This window comes from Entelurus aequoreus, linkage group LG06 (genome assembly GCF_033978785.1).
Source record: "Entelurus aequoreus isolate RoL-2023_Sb linkage group LG06, RoL_Eaeq_v1.1, whole genome shotgun sequence".
NCBI lineage: Eukaryota > Metazoa > Chordata > Actinopteri > Syngnathiformes > Syngnathidae > Entelurus > Entelurus aequoreus.
Window position 1 is genome coordinate 71,306,961 of NC_084736.1, and position 19,943 is coordinate 71,326,903.

Genomic DNA, 19,943 nt, shown 5'->3' on the forward strand with positions numbered 1-19,943 from the left:
AAAATACACTAAAATGCTGAGTCAATCATGATTGTTTAGACAGCTTCCTACTCCTTTTCTATTCATCCATCCATCCATTTTCTACCGCTTGTCCCTATCTGGGTAGCGGGGGCTGCTCGAGCCCATCCCAGCTGCACTCGGGCGGAAAGCAGGGTGTTTGTACCACGGGACAAGTCGCCACCTCATTACAGGGCCAACACAGATAGACAACATTCACACACTACGACCAGTTTTAGTCAATCAACCTATCCCCAGGTGCATCCGTGCAGACTTGAGTCCGAACAACAAACTTGTTGGCGAGGTTAGGAGAGGCTTTTATAAAGACGTAGAGTTACCAGTGATCAGCAGTAACAAGCTACATGTAGCTAAGCTACGTAGCCTAACAACATTCCCCAGTAGCTTAGCAACTTTTTTAACAAGTAGCTTTTCCTTCTCCAGATTCTCTGAACCCTTTGATGATATTACGGACCGTAGATGGTGACATCCCTAAATTCCTTGCAATAGCTGGTTGAGAAAGGTTTTTCTTAAACCGTTCAACAATTTGCTCACACATTTGTTGACAAAGTGGTGACCCTCGCCCCATCCTTGTTTGTGAATGACTGAGCATTTCATGGAATCCACTTTTATACCCAATCATGGCACCCACCTGTTCCCAATTTGCCTGTTCACCTGTGGGATGTTCCAAATAAGTGTTTGATGAGCATTCCTCAACTTTATCAGTATTTATTGCCACCTTTCCCAACTTTTTTGTCACGTGTTGCTGGCATCAAATTCTAAAGTTAATGATTATTTGCACATTTTTTTATTTTTTTTATCAGTTTGAACATCAAATGTCTTTGTAGCATATTCAACTGAATATGGGTTGAAAATGATTTGCAAATCATTGTATTCCGTTTATATTTACATCTAACACAATTTCCCAACTTATATGGAAACGGGGTTTGTATGTGGTGTGAGTTTCATTTGCAAGTAAGATGAACGTTTATGTTGTAGAGTAAGTGTTGGAAATGTGCAGCGTTCTCATACGCATATACTGCCAGTCGATCAACATGAGGATGTGTGGAAAACACCATGACATGGAAACAGGCACACGCTCGTTATGCCGTATTCAAGTACTTCAAAGCAGGTAGTAGACGTAACGAGTGTTTTTCAAGTGAAATGAAACCAATTCACTGCTGGGTAAAGTCCCCAGGTCGTATTTCATTCCAGGAAGCTGATTGAAGAGGTTTTATCTAAACAGCTGGGTTCCTGTTAAACTTCTGAAAATCCCTTTTATTTATTTTTTTGTGGTAATCTAAATGTGAAGAGATATGACCACAAAGTGTATTTATTTGTTTTATTACAAAGGATGCATCACAATAGACTCTTTTCATGATAAACAATGCTATAGTCCAAATTTGGTTTCTTTTGGTCAACAGATTGCGAATCATATTTTCATACGCTACAATGTTGTTCCAAAATCAAATACATTTTGTGATCTTCTAAAATGTCACAGAAGGCTTTTTTCCCCCCTAGTCAGAACTGGCCTCATTACCACAACGAAACATCTGCAGATAAGCCTAAAATGATTTATGCAGGGCAAATTTAGGGTTAAAGTGATTTTTTTAAATTATATGAACAGGTATCTCTTAGATGTACGAAGTTGAAATGTGGAAAAAAAAACACTTTTTGCATCTTCAAAATGTATTTTAAAATGATCCTGGTAACTTCTAGCATACTTTTTCTCCAGGACATTGATTAGGTCTGTATTGAGAATGTGGTTTTAAAAAAAGCAAGATATCAAACAAATATAATTCACTTTAACTCAAAATTTGGATGAATAATTTAGGCTTAAGTGCATGAAAAAACATCCTGATTTAAACATTTTCGTCTCATAGCTCATCTAAGAAAAGATGATTGAAAGGAAAGGACACGCGCATACCAAGGTAATTAGGTATTCAGTCAGCACCACCTCACGTCAAAACAGTCAACCACCCAAAGGAGAGCATAAAATGTGATTTTTTTTTCTCTTTAAATATTCACTTCAACCAGTCTGAAACAGTTTGAAATGCATACATGATATAAGGTCAGTCACATCAAAGGGACATTTGGTCTTGTGAGAAAAAAAAAATCAACAATAAACAAAATATATAGAATTAAGTTCAATTAGTACCGCCATCTTTGAATATGTTTTCCTGGATCACACAGGAGATGCTGATGTTGCTACGACAAGAATAAAATAATACCTGACCGATAAGTCACTTTGAATGGGATGAGGACCAGAAAAACAGTTTATGCTGACAATTGTTTCAGGTATCAAAAAAAGGCTCTAGTCACATTTAGAGGTAAAGTGATAAGGGGTCGTTTACCTTTTTTAAAACACGTACATGGAGCTGGCTTGAAATGATCATCGATTTGAAATGTTCTGGCCCAAGTTTGCTGTCCATTCGTTGGTCCGTCATGCGGGAACTTCCCTGTGTGATCTAGAGACGTGTGCAGGCTTACACCAGCTCCACATAGTTGGCTGGGAACATTCCAAAATGGCCGTCGGGGCCGTAACCTCTCCACCATCCCTCGTCTATCATCTCGATCCCTGTGATGATATCATCGGGATCGAAGGAAATCTCAGTGTCGTCGGCTAGGGAATAAAAAAGATGAGACTTTTCAGTGTTTTCTTTCTTTCATTATCTTTAAAGCCAAACAACATTGGTGTAATTGGCAATGGACAAAAAAGTAGGAAAATGTATAATTAGTGGATGTTGAGAACAACTCCCCAATCGACATCATGAGAACATTCCTGTTATTTACTTCACTGTGGCGCCACACCGGTAAAACATGACTGACTGCTACAAATAAACACTACATCTGACCAATGTTGACTAAATATCAAGGCTGACTTGGACATGGAGCTTGTATGGTTGCAACTCCACCTCCCCTTGACAAAGATAGTAGATGACAAGAGGGCTCACTCCATTTAATTTTATTTTCGCTTTGGAACAAACGCTGCCGGGTGCTGAACCTGATGCCCCGAGTGAACTCTCTTAAATACTACTGTTTAACGGCGAGACGCGAGGACAACAAACATGTATGGTCCTTATGGAGGTGGGCCAGGCTTATATACACAATGACAAAACATCTCCAATTCAAATAAATGACCATTTTGGCCTAAAAAAACCAAAAAGTAAAGTCCTTAAGTTTTTAAAGGGCGCAAACACATTTTGGATGAATTATTAATCATTTATTTTTTACTTTTTTGTTCAAATTTCTCAATAAACTTCAGTCCTAAACAAATATATTAAACATGCTATTTTTTTTTGACTAGGGTTGCATGAAAACAATACTTCTTGAATCAACAGGATTTCTACAGGTATCAGCCAATCTAATTTAATGCTTTTTTAATGTTATTTTTAATGCCACTTAAAAATAATGATGGTTATTATATATGGTCAAAAGCTTACATTTGACTGCATACACACATAATTGTAAGCATTAGACAATAATAGTGTTGAATAATTAAAAAGTTTACATTAATTGTTACTATCTAGTGAGTTAGAATAGGCTCGCAAGACTGTTTTATTTGAGAATGTATTTTTATTTATTTATTTTTTCTATAGTAGCATCCGGTATCATGACTTCATGCACAGCCGAAGACAATAGCCAATTCAAAAGTTATGTCTATCAATCATCACACTGGACCTTCAATCAAAATGATTAAAGAGGAACTGCACTTAAGCCTTCTAAATAAACATTTGATTTTAAATTAGCTGATCAATATACCCATAAGCAACGTTCTGATGTGTCCTCTGCGCACAGCAAATCTATGTCGCGCACAAAATAAAATACAATCTGAACTGTAAAGAAAATAAGCTTTTGCAATGGAACTGTGAGTGACAGGTGATGACAAGCGGCCCTAACAGATAAAACAATGATCCTCAAAACTGTTCATTGTGACGTCTTTCGAGACTCTTTAAAGAGGATATCAATTCCATCGATCACTTTTACGGAGCAAAAACTTTTTATTTTCAGCCGTAACCAGAACAAAAACATTAGTACAAAATGAAAATCTAGCAAAACTGGTAATTTTGTGTGCTTATTCTACTGTCATTTATTAAGAATGTTAATTTATGGATATTATTCATGAAATGCTGTTACTATATTACAGAAATGCCCATAAAAAGATATATTTTACAGACAGAAAGTTACATACCATGTTTACATTTCATTGTGCAACATGAGAATGTTTTAAGGGGAATTTAAATGAGATCTCTGAAAGGGGTGAAGATTATTTCCAAAGTAGGACCCCCACCCAAACACGCTGGTGCATACTCATGAAAAACCTGATTTTTTTGGTTATTTTCATTGTAAGTGGGCCAAATCACTTAAATTAGAAAATCTCATGAAAATGACTTATGTCATTTGATTATCATAATAAGAGATTACATTTTTTAAGTCAGGTTTGGGACAGGTGTGATGCTGGTGTGGCCACAGTATGCACATCTGTTCACACTGTGCTCTTGCAGTTTTTGTATTTACTCAGAGACACCAAAAATTAGAGGGAACATTGCCCAGAAGCCATTTTTTAAAATCTTTAGAAACATGCTGTAAAAATTAGTATCTTCTAAAATATGCCTTTTAATAGCCACAAACTGGAGGACAGTCTTTTTTATTCAGGATACAATTTTTTTTAAATTTATGGAATAATAAATAACTATATACTACTAGGAATGTAGTAAATGATGCATGTGTTTGGAGATGGATGATTTACATTTCTTTTAGGAAATTTTGGAAACATGCCAATACAACCTTTAGATGCATTAAAAATAAACCCGAGTTAATTAATAATCTTGAATAGATTGTATTTTACACCCTCACAGTTGTTTAAAAGGGGTACATTAAAGGGCAAGTTATGTATAAAGTGTCAGGCAGCTGAAGGAACTCTTTATTTACTGTGGGAATGTCAGAAAATAGGAACTGTGCTCTGTTGTGATAATTGCCTTAGGTGTCCATCCTAGGCCACCATAGGTCACGTGAGGTGTCTGTCACTAGAGTTAGCCAAGTTATCTCATGTGTGTTGAAGTGGAGACTGAAATAAAGAAGTCGTGTATGAAACAAGCTCAGCTTCCTCATTAACATGACATGATGTCATAGTTAAGGACTACACGCCTACGGTGGTGAAAGAATGAAAAAGTTTGGGCCCCCACAGGCCTTTGATTTTGCCATCCAGCAAAGTGTCCGCTATGAAGACAGCGCTTTTCTCGCTTTTGGACATTAAAATACCTTTTATCCAGAAACACACAGACAGACGTAGCAATGTATCATTGACAACAATGTTACCAAGTTAATGTTCATGTATGGGCCCAGTCCTACAATTGTATTACATTTTTTTATTGCCTATGGACATCATATTTAATGCCATTTAAAGCCTTAATTTTAGCTAAATCAATTTAATGACTTCTAATTCTTTTAATGCCCCATGGAAACCCTGATCAATTAATCTATCGATATGTTGATTTTATTTATTTATCTGTTTTTTAGTGTAGTGGTACAACAAATTCTACAAAAAAAAATCGGCCAAAATACATCAACGATTTTCTTGCATGTAGAAACTTTAAATGCATGTAGTTTGGTCTGGGATACAAATGAAAATGACTTAAAGAGCCATTTTACTCCACTAGTGGAATGTTTTTGTCCGTCTGCGGCCATTTCAACGATTTGATACAGGGTACATGGTGTCAACTTCCTATTTCTGTCACCATTGACAAATCGTCCCAGCCCAAATTTTGAACCTTTTAAAGGCCTTTTGATCAGATAAATGGCAGGTTTGAATTAGTAAAATAACTCAGATTATGCAAATTTATACTAATCGCAAACTGTGACCTAATTTGATCATAAGGCCTTCAAAAGGGTCAAATAAAAAATTTAATGTTTAATATTTTTGTTTAGTGTTAAGGTTGACCGAGATCTGAGCAAAAAAAGTAAAAAAAATTTTTATAAAAATTCTAAATGTTTTTTATGAAATTTAAAAAAAAAATTACAGCAAAAATTATTTAAATGACACAAAAGGCAGCCTTTGTTCCCAGATGGGTAAGAAAGAAATGAGAATTGAAGCCTACCAGCCTGGTAGTCGTACAAGGCCCGAGCAGAGATGCTTTTCTCGGACGACTCGTTAGCAGTCACCTCGGAGTTGTTCTCTTCAACCTACAGGATAACTGAATGAGGTCATTGCCTTCATAATAGACTTTTTTTGCTGAAAATATATAAAGACCTGAGCAGGCTCTTCATATACAGGGTCCTCTGCACAGACAGTGGCAGCTGGCATCTCCTCTGTTTAAAAAGGTAAACAAATATTTCTTGTTATGTGTGTCTACCACAAGATGGCAGCAGATCCTAAAAACTGCCAGAGAGGCTCATGAGAGGAAGTGCAGATGACAAATGTTTACAAAACCAATGAGAGGCACGGTTTAGTGGTGAAGACTACAGCTGGTGCCCCACCTTTCAAGTGCTCCTCAGGGGCCGCCTCCTGCGCTTCATACTCAGGGGCCGCCCCCTGTGCTTCATATTTAGGAGCCGCCTCCTGTGCTTCAAACTCAGGGGCCGCCTCCTGCGCGTCATACTCACACCTGGACTGTCCATCATCCACATCTGGTTCTTATCGCCCAAAAACACAAGCACAGACATGCATGGAAAACTCAGAAGCTCACACAGGATGGAAACCACCACCAGTAACACACATGAGGGCATTGATGGCCAACAAAAATGTCCTGATTGATTGAAACGCACAATGGGAAGTTGATTGTACAACGATGACATGAGCAATGACAGAAATAAAAAGCAACTAAAAAGCAAGGAGCTTGAGTATGGTGAGTGTCTGTGTGTGTGTGTGTGTGTGTGTAAGCTCACACCTGCAGCATGGACAGGGGACGCGGAGCCTGCCGGCACAGGGGAAGCTTGGCGCTGAGGAGAGCTGGCCTGCTCAGGTTGGTACGTTTGCTTAGAAAGAAAAGGGCTTTGCAGACGCCCTGAGTGGGGACATCCCAATCATGCACAAGTGCAGGAGAAAAAAAAAGGAGACACATGATGGAAACAGACACGTAATCATGGACAGGTAAGAGCTCTACAAAAGAACCCAGGTAGAAGCCTCCACTACTAGAGAGTGGAAAAGAAGAAGTGACTGACATTTAAAGCAACGGCGGCGTATACGGTGAGGATACCTGGTTGGGCGCTCGCGGGGGCACCAGAGGGCACATTTGACTCATCGGGAGTTATTCCCCTCTCTCTCTGCTTGAACATCTCTCTGGGGTTCATAGCTCGCTGAGAGATGAGAGAGGCTGCCTCCTAAAGAGAAACATGGCTATTAAGACAATAAACAATAAAACAATACATTTACAGTGGAACATCTCAAAACCTTAAACTGGTTGAAACAAACGAGAACTTAGAAAGTGGTCGTGCATCTCAAAAAGCGAGATGTCAGCATGTTTCAATGGATTAGAATAGAATAGAATAGAATGGACTTTATTGTCATTATATTTGCATATAACGAGATTAAGGACTCCAATTTAAGGTGCGGTAGTGGGAACAAATATGGGGTAAAAATAAATAAATAATAAAATAAAATAAATTACACAACAGGCAATAAAGAAAAAAACTAACAATTGAAATAAACAGACTACTATCCAATAAAAATAATAAGCAATCCTGTACAATATACAAAACACTATAGAAATACAAAATACTGTACAGTATACCTTGGCTTGTGTTTGCATGGCCTTTTCTTTGACTCATACTATAAATGCCAACACAAGTAATGACAAGCCAAAGTAAAAATATGAGGGCTAGGGAAGTGACTTTTTTGTAAAGTGGTACACAGATCCTTTGTCCTGGCTGCTCAGTACAATATGACAAAGTTGAGTTCTCTTTTTCCAATAGTGGACATATGTTTACACTGATTTTTCAGATGCCTCAATTACTTAAAACATTGCCTGTACAGTCACTAAAGATTTTATATAGCAGCATAATCAATACACTTCCTTAATAAAAGTCAATACCCAGTAACAGATTATTGTTGTTTGAAGAAAATAGTACATTTGCTCCACCAAAAGCCAGTTTCCTTCAGAGGTTCCACTGTACATATATTTGTTCCACAAGAAGGAAGTAGTAGTGAGAAAAGCCCCCTAGAAAGATAAACACAGAAGAGAGCACTTTTGAGGCAAGGGGCGACTCACATTGGCTTTTTCCCCTGATTCATCTCGTCTGACTGCGTTCTTCTGGTCTGCCTGGTTCTCTTCCTGCTCCTCCTGATGGTGGCGACATTCATGTTGAAAGCCCATGCACAACTTGCACGGACTTAGTTACAAAGTCCCCTAATATGTAGGGAGCCACCGTCCTCTTCAGTGGACATTTGTGTGTTGCGTAACAAGACCATTTCCCCCCCCCACAAATTTGTAACAAACCAAAAACAAATATACACTGCAAGAAAGGGTTGTTCTAGGATTGGGTCACACCAAGGTGCCTTTTTATTATGCTATTCCAATTATCAGTGTCCTTAAGCTTGTTTTTGACCACCAAATGAAAAAAAAAATGGATTAACTCCCTCACTTGTGATTTTTAAGGATCATGGTGTCATAAAGACTTAGACAAACTTTAATGACCCACAAGGGAAATTGTTCCACACAGTAGCTCAGTTACAAAGGATGGAAAAGATAATGCAGGTGTAAAGTAGACTAAAAATGTACCGTAGTAGCAATATAAAATATGTATATATATATATATATATATATATATATATATATATATATATATATATATATATATATAATAAAAGGGTATAACCTCCTTCCTCATGGACATATGGCCTCTGACACGCCCGTAGCTCGATGAACCTAGCCCATGTATACGCCCACTCCTTAACAGAGGACAACTGTGTTAGCCCCCCCCAAAAAAGAGAGGCTTCACTAAACATCTTAAAATAAAGCCTGGAGCTATGTCAGCTATCTGTCAGTCAGCTACAGATGTGGAAGCTGTAAGTTTTATCTTTTTTTTTTTTTTTGTGAATATGCTAACCTTGTGTGATGTACCAATGTGACTAAGTTTGTGTCCTTGCCCTTTCCCTAATGTTATAGCCACTGTATGGCGTCTATTACATTGGACAAGTGCAGAGTTGTGTGTATATGTAGACATACAGCTGTACACATCTGAGCTGTGAGAATGAGGGGATAAATACATGCGCGCAAAAGTGCTTCTCGTACTTTCTAAGCAAAAAAGCTCCACACAAAAAAATAGCATGTTTTTGGTAGCGCCGACTAAAATCATTTATAAACAGTTGTCCGCACACAATCAATACCTTACTGTTGGAAATTTAACAACTTGAACACAGGTGTCAAACTCAAGGCCTGGGGGTCACATCTGGCCCGCCATTTTATGTGGCCTGTGAAAGCATGCAAATGATGTGCGACAAAGGTTGGGCAACGACCGTCGATGAGAACCGGGTCTTACAATCCGATGCTTGTCAAACCGTCCAAATTTTTAAACATCAATTTCTATTTCTGATGCACATTCCATAGAGGTGGCTAAGCACATGTCTATCACCATACACCGTGTGGAATTGCTCCCTTAAGTCAATAATTCTCCAATGAGGTAAAAAAACAAGTTTCTTTTTAAGGCACATGTGTCAAATTCATGGCCCGAGGGCCAGATATGGCCTGTCACATTGTTATATGTGGGCCGCGAAAGCATGGAAATAATGTGCATAAATAAAGCACTTAATTTTTCTAACTAAATAAATTAGGGTTTTTTGACAGAAAAATTGCATGTACTGTGTAAAATGGTATGTCTTTTAAACTTTAATATCTGTTCACGGAAAAAAAACATAATATTAACTTATATTCCCCCCAAAATTTGTCAAGATAAAAAAACGAAATATCTGCTTATGATTTCAAAGCAAGTTAACCATTTTGTTAAACATTAAAAAAAATAAAATAATCAAATGCTTAAGCAATTGTGTAATAATATCATTAGGCGATGATATATTGAAAATCAATTGTTACATGTGGCCCTCTGAGAGCAGCTATTGCTGTAATGTGGCCTTCAATGAAAATTAGTTTGATTATAATCACTGGAGGACGAGGCTAAATATGTTACAAGCAAGCAGAAGCAGGCATGCATTAATCTACTTGTTCATTTATTGTTAATATCTGGTTACTTTCTGTTTTAACATTTTCTATCTACACTTCTATTAAAATATAATAAGCACTTATTCAGCTGTTGTTCGGATACTTTATTAAGTTTTGGTTGATACTACAAATTTGGTTATTGATCCAATGCAAGTAGTTACAGGGTCATACATTGGTCATACTTTAAGTTCTCCCGTGTCCAGGGACATATTTCCTGACTTTATAAAGAATAAAAAAATAAAGACAAAAGTTTTGTAATGATAAAAAATATCAGTGTAATCATTGTAGTATCGACGAGATACAGGTCCTGTACTTGTTATCGTTACAGTCGATATTTGTATCGACCCCCACATTTGTTTACATTTTGCTGTGAGCGGTTAGCTACTGTGTCCTCCTACCATGTGTAGTGAATCATGTTTTCGCATGTCATGCAGGGATGATACTTGTAAAAAAGTTAGTTTATTTGAGGCGTGGTTTAGTGATTTAGAAGTATCTAAAACACTGTGGATGGATGTAAGCTCCTACCTAGCTACCAAGCAATGTTTTAAAGCACCGCAAGCAGAGTGGCGCCTCAGTGTTTATAGCTTCACCATTCGTCGTTAGTTTTAAAGCCAAAATACGTCCATTCTGACTCTACTGTCTTCATCCTGTATCTGCTTGCAAGTGTTGTGTGCGTGTATGTTGACTAACATGCGTCTCGGCTGATATTACCAGCAATATCAACACAGCGCGCTGTCATGGCATTATTTGCAAAAATGTATTTTTCAAAGGCAGCATATTTTGAATTCATATATACCGGTATACCGTACAACTCTAATTTATATACTACTTGAAAATAGCCTCGTGAGAAATGTATGTACACTTTTAAAACTGCTTCTTAAAAGAACGGAATCGAGAATCACTGGGAACCAGAATTGAAACGAGGAACAGGGATCGGAACTGTCCAAATTCATACCTAGGCCAATCCTGTGTGTCAATAAAAGCATTTCATCTTTCTTGATAAATGCATTTCAATCTTGACAGAAAAACAAATGTACCGCATGCAAATGCAACTCGATATTATTTAATGCTACAAGCTATTCCAAGTTTTTTTTTTGTTATTGGAACCCTTTTTGAAATAAATTCTAAACTATTTGAACTTTAATATCTTCTTGTCATTTTGACTTGTGATTCCAAAGCCAGTTTTCTGTCAGTTTGTTGATAAATTGTGTAATAATATCATGAAACGACACTTTGAGGGCTACCGTAATTGCAATGTGGCCCAGGGAAAAATGAGTGTGACGCCCCTGCACTAGAACATATAAAAGATTAACTGCTGCGGTCATCCAGTTGAAATGTTCTGTTCCTTAGCATTTATTGCCTAAAATAAGAGCAGGCTGAGACTCACCCTGCGTTGTTTCTGTTGCTCTCGGCTCTCCGCCTCCTGCTTCTGCTGGTACTTCCTGTAACACAACAACCGTTTTAAATTAGGCCCATTTGGATTTTAAAAAACAATCAATTCTCTCACTGGGTTTCTCCTTACTTCTGTTGCTCAATTTGAACAGCCCTCTCTTTGTCCCGTTTGTCCCTCTGTACTGTCTCCTTGACTTCCCGGTCTTTACGCTCTCTCTCCAGGTGCTGGCGCTCCTCCTCCGCCTTGCGCCTCTCCTCCAAGCGACGTCTCTCCTCCTCTTTCTGGAAGCCAAAAGAAAAGACATGGACAAATCATTCCTGTTCTGGGAACGACAATTCTTGTTAAACGGGCAAACAAATGCAATGTGAGACATGATGTATTTTATGCAGTATTACAATACTGTTGTCTAAACACGTCTCTGATACAATAGGTTGTAGGTGAACACCTGAAGAGCAACAGTACCTCTGCCTGTGCCCAGAATGTATCCTTGTTGGTCTTCCTGATTTCTGACATAGCGTTGGTCTTCTGGTAAACAGAACCCTAGAACAAGCACAACTAACCTGAGTGAAAAAGGGAAAAAACACATTGCAATGCAACCTATTCTGTTATCAAGTTTAACTGAACACATGTTAGAATACAGTACACATTTTTGATGACCACCAAAACCTTATTCTAAAAGGGAGACTATTCCAACGACCACACTTTCAAACACTGTGCGTAATTAATAAAGTGGAAAGACACAAACTCAAAGGCGCACCAGACAGATCTGAGCTAAATGTCTTCAAATTCAGGTGCACACACCTGTAACTGTAACAGTAATCAATAGATTACCAAAATAATCGATAGCTGCAACTAGGGCTGGGCGATATATCGATATACTCGATATACTCGATATATCCATATACTCGATATATCGCGAGTTTGTCTCTGTGCGATATAGAAAATGACTATATCGTGATATTCGAGTATACGTTCTCACGCAGTTGCTTTTAGCTGCAGGCATTACACTACAGGCTCTTCCCACTCTTTCTAGTCTCTCCTTCTCACAGAGACATAAACAAGCGCACCTTCTTACATACGTCACATACGTATACGCCCTCGTTGAGCAAAGAGGTAGCGGCATGGCTAAAGTTAGCTGTGGTGTGAGTGGTAATACGAGAGAAAGAAGGTGTGAATCTGGTAACAAATGAAGGAAGAATTAATTCCCAAGAAAAACAGCACGGGGTCCATCGTCTGGCGGTGGTTTGGCTTCAACCGTAATTTGTCAAGTGTTGGGCAAAAGCGTTGCTACAAAAAGTAGCATTACTACTAATATGTAGCACCATTTGAAAAGTCACCCGCTAGAGAATGAAGAGTGCTTGAAACTCTGCATGTCAACATCTCCGTTCGGTGCCACACCAACAAAATGCCGAGGCAACCATTTCCACATCAACACAGTATGAAAAAAATAGTCCACGACATCAGGAGATAACGTCCACGGGAACCTAGCACATAGCGAAGGACATACACAATTTGACTTCCTATTATGCAGCTCATTTATATTTGACAGTTATTGAAATATCTTGTGTGACATCATGCACAGAAGTGCACTTTGTTTTAAACTATTGTAGTGGCGTTCTGTACAAAAAGTGCACTTTAATTTAGTGTTGTTTTGATTTGTCATCTTTTCATTTCATTTATATCCTTTATTGATGTGCGTCTTTGATCGATAAACAATTATACCACAATTATTCAATTATACATTTACACACCAATGCCTGAGAAGGAGCAGGATGAAGAAAAATCTTATATTTTCCTGCCCCCTTCAACATAATACGTAGTCTTACTTAATGATATCATATAAAACAACAATTACATCCAAATATAACGAAAACAAACAAAACAAAAACAAAAATTTGTCATCTTAGTGACATCATGCAGAAAAGTGCACTAATATGGGTTATACTTGTATAGCGCTTTTCTACCTTCAAGGTACTCAAAGCGCTTTGACAGTATTTCCACATTTACCCATTCACACACACATTCACACACTGATGGCGGGAGCTGCTATGCAAGGCGCTAACCAGCAGCCATCAGAGGCAAAGGGTGAAGTGTCTTGCCCAAGGACACAACGGACGTGACTAGGAAGGTAGAAGGTGGGAATTGAACCCCAGTAACCAGCAACACTCCGATTGCTGGCACAGCCACTCTACCAACTTCGCCACGCCGTCCCATTTATACATAGCTTGTTTTAAAATGTCTCTGACAATCTTGCTTGTTCTGTTTTGAAATGACATGAATGTTTGTGCCACTGCTTAATAACTGTTTAATAAATACAGTTTTGGTAAATTGACTTAGTTGTGATTTCCCTTTCTGCATGAAAGTTTAAAATGAGCATATATTAATGCAGTATGAAGAAGAATGTTTTAATGTAGACACATCATCATCATACTGCTGTGATTATATGCATCAAGTGTTCATTCAAGGCTAAGGCAAAATATCGAGATATATATCGTGTATCGCGATATGGCCTAAAAATATCGAGATATTAAAAAAAAGCCATATCGCCCAGCCTTAGCTGCAACCCTAATTGCTTAATTTTAAAATCAAACCAAACTTTGCACACCTTCCTGCAGTCAATGTAGCCCGCAAACGGTAACCCCTTGCATGATAAATAAATTGACAATTGTTTTCATCACAAAATCAGCAAAGCAGTCGTGTGGAATATTGACGGCCATTATATTGACTAACACAATTAAATGTGTTTAAATGTGAACATGCTGGCATGGTGCAAAGAGGTTGGTAGAGATGGAGGCATATACAGTACCACGGGACCCTGAGGGCCGCTGTCCTGGAAGCGGCTGGAGGCTTCTTTGTGGAAACTGTAGTTGGCTCCTGAGGCTTTGGCCACCTTCTGCATGATCACCTCAGGTTCTACATCCTCTTCGGCACGGGCGTTTACTGTGACGTGGGCCCCCTGAAATGCATAAGCGCAATTTAATATTAAACAAATAGTCGCTGGTCTTATCCATCCAAGCGCTTGGTCTATGAAATATATGACACATGGATGAGTCCGACAAAGCCTTTTTCCACAGACGCCCCTCGAAAGGTTAAACTCAGCAAGTTTTAAACACAAGCAGATGTATATTTAAATAAGCGCAGCATTACCTTAAGAAAATTTGCCATGGAGCTCACATGATTCGCACAAAGTCCTTTCCTGGAATCATTCACTCCTTCCCCAGTCTAAGACACAGAGAAGTGATTTGCCATGACAGGTTTGTGTACAGTACAGGAAAAATGGTGGGAGTACGGCACTGACCCAATTGATGAGGACATATTTAGGCAGACCAGAGTTTGGATCCTGGACCCGGCAGAAAGCGTACATTATTTTTCCACTGTTTAGCTCCTCCACCAGCTCCTCCAGCCCTCCGTCTGATACACAAACATTGTGGGAATAGTCAAATGGTTGCTGTGGTTGGTTGTGTAACCGGGAACATGTTTTCCCTTTGCAAATGATGGTTGAGACAGCAGAGGCAAGCGGATCCTTTGTGCTGATCTTCCAGCACAGCGGTTGCACGCTGACAGAGACATTTCAGCACAAAGTTGATAATGTGTTGATTTAATAGGAAAGCGATGACAACATAAAAACGGCTACTCACCTCCCTTATCTGCCAGGCGGATGTCATTACTGTTTCCCTCATAGGTGAACAAAGCCCTGAGGAGATGATGTTGCAATTAGCTGTTAAGTGCTCTTTCTACGCCTCCAAAATGAAGTTTGTTGTATGTTTCTCCTGCATGTACATGACTTAAAAACTACATGTACCAATAGGATAGGAGCCAAGTACCACAATAAACAAACACATAACTGACTCAGGCTGTGTGCTATTTGGCGTCCCACAGTGCAAATGCAGGTCCAATGCATCATGGGAGTGCGAAATGGTGGCAGCGCCGACTCTTCCCACATATTTAACTAGTGGTACATGTGCCTTATGGTGCCCAGTTACAGTTCTTATGTCATGCAATGAGTTGGAGCACAGCCAGTTACTTCCTGTCAGTATGAAGCCAATTAAGTCATTCTGCCATCTGCTGCCGAAATGATGCAAGAACGGACAGTCAGATAGATCGTATCCCCACAATTTTGGATAAGACATTGGACAAGATCAAGCAGATTTACGTGTGGTGCGCTACAGATGGCTGCGAGTGTGGCTGTGCGATGATAGTACGTTGTGTAAATCTCACTTCCCACTTGGGGATTGGTACTGATTCCCGGTACGTGGGAATTCCGTACTTTTGTGTGTGTTAATAAATGTTAATTGTTTGATGGTAAAATTGTATTTCTTAATGTGGAATTTAAAAACGAGCTGATTATGATAACTTTGCTGTCCGGTTGGTATATCTTGTTTTCTATTGACAAATTGACTCTCATTTGCAATGCAGTCTCAGTGTTGGCGCTAGGAATCTTCAAAATTGGGACCCCTTTAAGTCATAAAAATGGAGTGCCACAGTAAATTTTTGGGGTCCCACTTTTTCGTAACCATTATGAAAACAAATGATAAATGTATGCATTATCCTGTTATATCTCACATTCTATATTGTGTTTTGGAAAAAGGTTGTCATAAACGTTAATTAATTAAAAAACTAACACAAAAGAAAACAAATTAAGTATTTGTGATCGACAAAATTTTCAGCGAATCAAAATTCAAGAAACTGTACCGGAAAGTGCATTACTTTGAAGTCGACCAATAATAAAAAAATTTATAATTTGACCCGGCAAATATACTGTATTTTCCGGACCGTAGGGCGCCCCCGGATTATAAGGCGCACTGCCGATGAATGGTCTAATTTTAATTAGAGATGTCCGATAATATCGGCCTGCCGATATTATCCGCCGATAAATGGTTTAAAATGTAATATCTGAAATTATCGGTATCGTTTTTTTTAATTATCGTATCGTTTTTTTTAAATTTTATTAAATCAACATAAAAAACACAAGATACACTTACAAATAGTGCACCAACCCAAAAAACCTCCCTCCCCCATTTACACTCATTCACACAAAAGGGTTGTTTCTTTCTGTTATTAATATTCTGGTTCCTACATAATATATATCAATATATATCAATACAGTCTGCAAGGGATACAGTCCGTAAGCACACATGATTGTGCTTGCTGCTGGTCCACTAATAGTGCTACTAACCTTTAACAGTTAATTTTACTCATTTTCATTTATTACTAGTTTCTATGTAACTGTTTTTATATTGTTTTACTTTCTTTTTTTATTCAAGAACATGTTTTTAATTTATTTATCTTGTTTTTTTTTTTTTTTAATTTAAAAGGACCTTATCTTCACCATACCTGGTTGTCCAAATTAGGCATAATAATGTGTTAATTCCACAACTGTATATATCGGTATCGGTAATTAAGAGTTGGACAATATTGGAATATCGGCAAAAAAGCCTTTATCGGACATCCCTAATTTGAATCTTTTTTCATATATTAGGCGGACCAGATTATAGGGCGCATTAAAAGGAGTCATATTATGATTATTTTTTTTGTAAATGTAAAACACTTCCTTGTGGTCTACATAACATGTAATGGTGCTTCTTTGGTCAAAATGTTGCATAGATAATGTTTTACAGATCATCTTCAAGCCGATTTCTGACAGTCGCTTCCGGATGCGCCGTTTTGTGGGCGGTCTTATTTACGTGCCTCCACTTCGACAGGGTGCATTTACACCTAAATTCCCTTACAAGAAATACAAATATGTTTTAGTAAACTTCACCTGCAGTGTACAATATCCAGTATTTTCTTAGTCACACTGGTTGAATTTTCCATCCATCCATTTTCTACTGCTTGTCCCTTTTGGGGTCGCTGGAGCCTATGTCAGCTGCATTCGGGCGGTAGGCGGGGTACATCCTGGACAAGTCACCACCTCATCGCAGGGCCAACACAGGTAGACAGACAACATTCACACACTAGGGCCAATTTAGTGTTACCAATCAACCTATTTTGTTTGTTAAAAAGATTACTGAATCGATTTCAACTAGGGATGTCCGATAATGGCTTTTTTGCCGATATCCGATATTGTCCAACTCTTAATTACCGATACCGATGTATACAGTCGTGGAATTAACACATTATTATGCCTAATTTGGACAACCAGGTATGGTGAAGATAAGGTCCTTTTAAAAAAAATTAATAAAATAAAATAAGATAAATAAATGAAAAACATTTTCTTGAATAAAAAATAAAGTAAAACAATATAAAAACAGTTACATAGAAACTAGTAATGAATGAAAATGAGTAAAATTAACTGTTAAAGGTTAGTACTAGGGCTGCAACAACTAATCGATTAAATCGATGAAAATCGATTATAAAAATAGTTGCAGATTAATTTAGTCATCGATTTGTTGGATCTACGCTAAGCGCAGAGGCTTTTTTTATTTTTTATTTTATTTTTTTTTAATAAACCTTTATTTATAAACTGCAAGATTTACAAACAGCCAAGAAACAATAATCAAAATAAGTATGGTGCCAGTATGCTGTTTTTTTTCCAATAAAATACCGGATAGGATAGAAATGTAGTTTGTCTCTTTTATCCGATTATTAATCGAAGTAATAATCGACAGATTAATCGATTATCAAATTAATCGTTAGTTGCAGCCCTAGTTAGTACTATTAGTGGACTACCAGCACGCACAATCATGTGTGCTTGCGGACTGTATACCTTGCAGACTGTATTGATATATATTGATATATAATGTAGGAACCAGAATATTAATAACAGAAAGAAACAACCCTTTTCTGTGAATTAGTGTAAATGGGGGAGGTAGGTTTTTTGGGTTGGTGCTCTAATTGTACGTGTATCTTGTGTTTTTTATGTTGATTTAATAAAAAATGTTTTAAAAAACTAACAAAAAACCAATACAGATAATAAAAAAACCGATACCAATCATTTCCGATATTACATTTTAAAGCATTTATGGCCGATAATATCGGCATTCCGTATCGTTCTAAAAAATGAGAATATGGTCCCTGAATCGTATCGGCAACCACAAAGTGTGAATCGAATCAAATCACTGTTTAAAACAAGTAAAAACGCTGACGTTCACGTGCACGTCAGGTTGACAAAGACGCCAAACTGTGCAACAGGAAGTGGGTAGCGGGCTCTAAAATAATAGTCAAATATTTCATTTTTCAAAATAAAACAAAAGGCAACACCCAAAGCAAATTTACAAAATGTAAAGTGGAGAAATTTACTACTAAAAAGGTGTGATTAACTCTGCCTAGCCTACCCTTTATCGTCGAATTTGACTTATTATATGACACAACCACACCATTGTTGACAAAGTAACCTAACGCAAATAGCAAAAGTAAATATTTGCTCAACACAGCGGACAACTTCCCGTTACTTTGACGACTAAAGTGCTCTATAGTAGTCTTTGCTAGCCAAACGAGATTGCGGACGTAATGTCCCCCTTACAGCTGTAGCGTGTTAATGGTCCAGCTTACCAGTTGGTGTCGGATTTTTCATTAACGACTTCTTTATACGCCGCTGTTAAAGCGGTGCCGTTTTTGCTGAGGTTAACTGTCATGGTGATGCAGCGTTGAGCTAGCCAGCTAGCTCGCTATCCTATCCGGGATGCGCCCTTCCTTGTCGGAGGCGTGTAATGACGCTTGCTTTCAGCCGCCTGAGAACTGCACCGCCAGACGGGAAATGACACATTATCGTACCGGAAGCGTTAACGCATGTAGTTTTGAAGGACATTGCCGATTTAAAACTGCTCAAGACCAATTGATTTTAGTAACGTCACCACAGACCGTGTATTGTGTACTTAATGCCGTTTTACCATTAAATAAACACCACTGTTGGACAAAAGCGGCCACAGAACAGTAAGAAACAACACTAAACACGTTGCATCAGCAAGTGCAGTGACGAATGTATCATGTTTATGTTTACTAATGTTGGAGGGGTCAAGTATTTTTTAGTCACTTATTGAGCGTACGTGGGTGGAATAATTGCACAAATACCGCAGTTACCGTACGTCTGGCAACGCTGGCTGGGCAGGAAGCCCGCGTTGCTAATGGCTACAGCCATGGTGGTGGTGTCATCCGTCCGTGGACAGCGCGGGGAAGCGGGGCTTGTCCGCCTTTGTTGGCGTATAAACTATGACAATACCTTGGTGCAAGTCTGTGTTTCTGGTCATTCAACAAATTGATTAAACATGTTCGGGATGGTAGTAAAATAGTTTGAAGGCCCGCGCTTCTGTTAACTACATAAAAAGCTCCGACTGAGTGAGCAAATCAAGCGCACCCATGTGTGCCCTGCAGTCGTACGGCTTCCATTCACTTGACTAAACTTGTTCCAAAAATTTTGCAGCGTCATTTCCAGTTATACTGCTTTCATGCAGCGTCATCGTTTC

At 38.4% G+C, this 19,943-nt stretch overlaps 1 protein-coding gene across 6 annotated transcripts; it reads right to left on the reverse strand.

Annotated features, from left to right (window-relative positions):
* Positions 1 to 1,322: 1,322 nt before the first annotated feature.
* Positions 1,323 to 19,585, reverse strand: dbnlb (drebrin-like b). Of its 6 annotated transcripts, none has more exons than XM_062051442.1 (15): positions 19,566 to 19,585; positions 15,180 to 15,235; positions 14,840 to 14,952; positions 14,689 to 14,763; positions 14,348 to 14,497; positions 12,004 to 12,081; positions 11,671 to 11,822; positions 11,536 to 11,590; positions 8,202 to 8,273; positions 7,191 to 7,314; positions 6,882 to 6,998; positions 6,472 to 6,627; positions 6,245 to 6,303; positions 6,093 to 6,177; positions 1,323 to 2,617 (listed from the first exon to the last, which is right to left on the reverse strand). In XM_062051442.1, exons 3-15 carry the CDS (start codon positions 14,903 to 14,905, stop codon positions 2,481 to 2,483), a joined length of 1,326 nt encoding a protein of 441 aa, XP_061907426.1. In that variant the 5' UTR covers positions 14,906 to 14,952; positions 15,180 to 15,235; positions 19,566 to 19,585; the 3' UTR covers positions 1,323 to 2,480. The 6 variants fall into 6 exon arrangements, with proteins under 6 accessions (XP_061907426.1, XP_061907425.1, XP_061907427.1 ...); XM_062051441.1 differs by lacking the exon at positions 19,566 to 19,585 and adding an exon at positions 19,033 to 19,239; XM_062051443.1 differs by lacking the exons at positions 8,202 to 8,273; positions 19,566 to 19,585 and adding an exon at positions 19,033 to 19,240.
* Between the last annotated feature and the right edge of the window lie 358 nt (positions 19,586 to 19,943).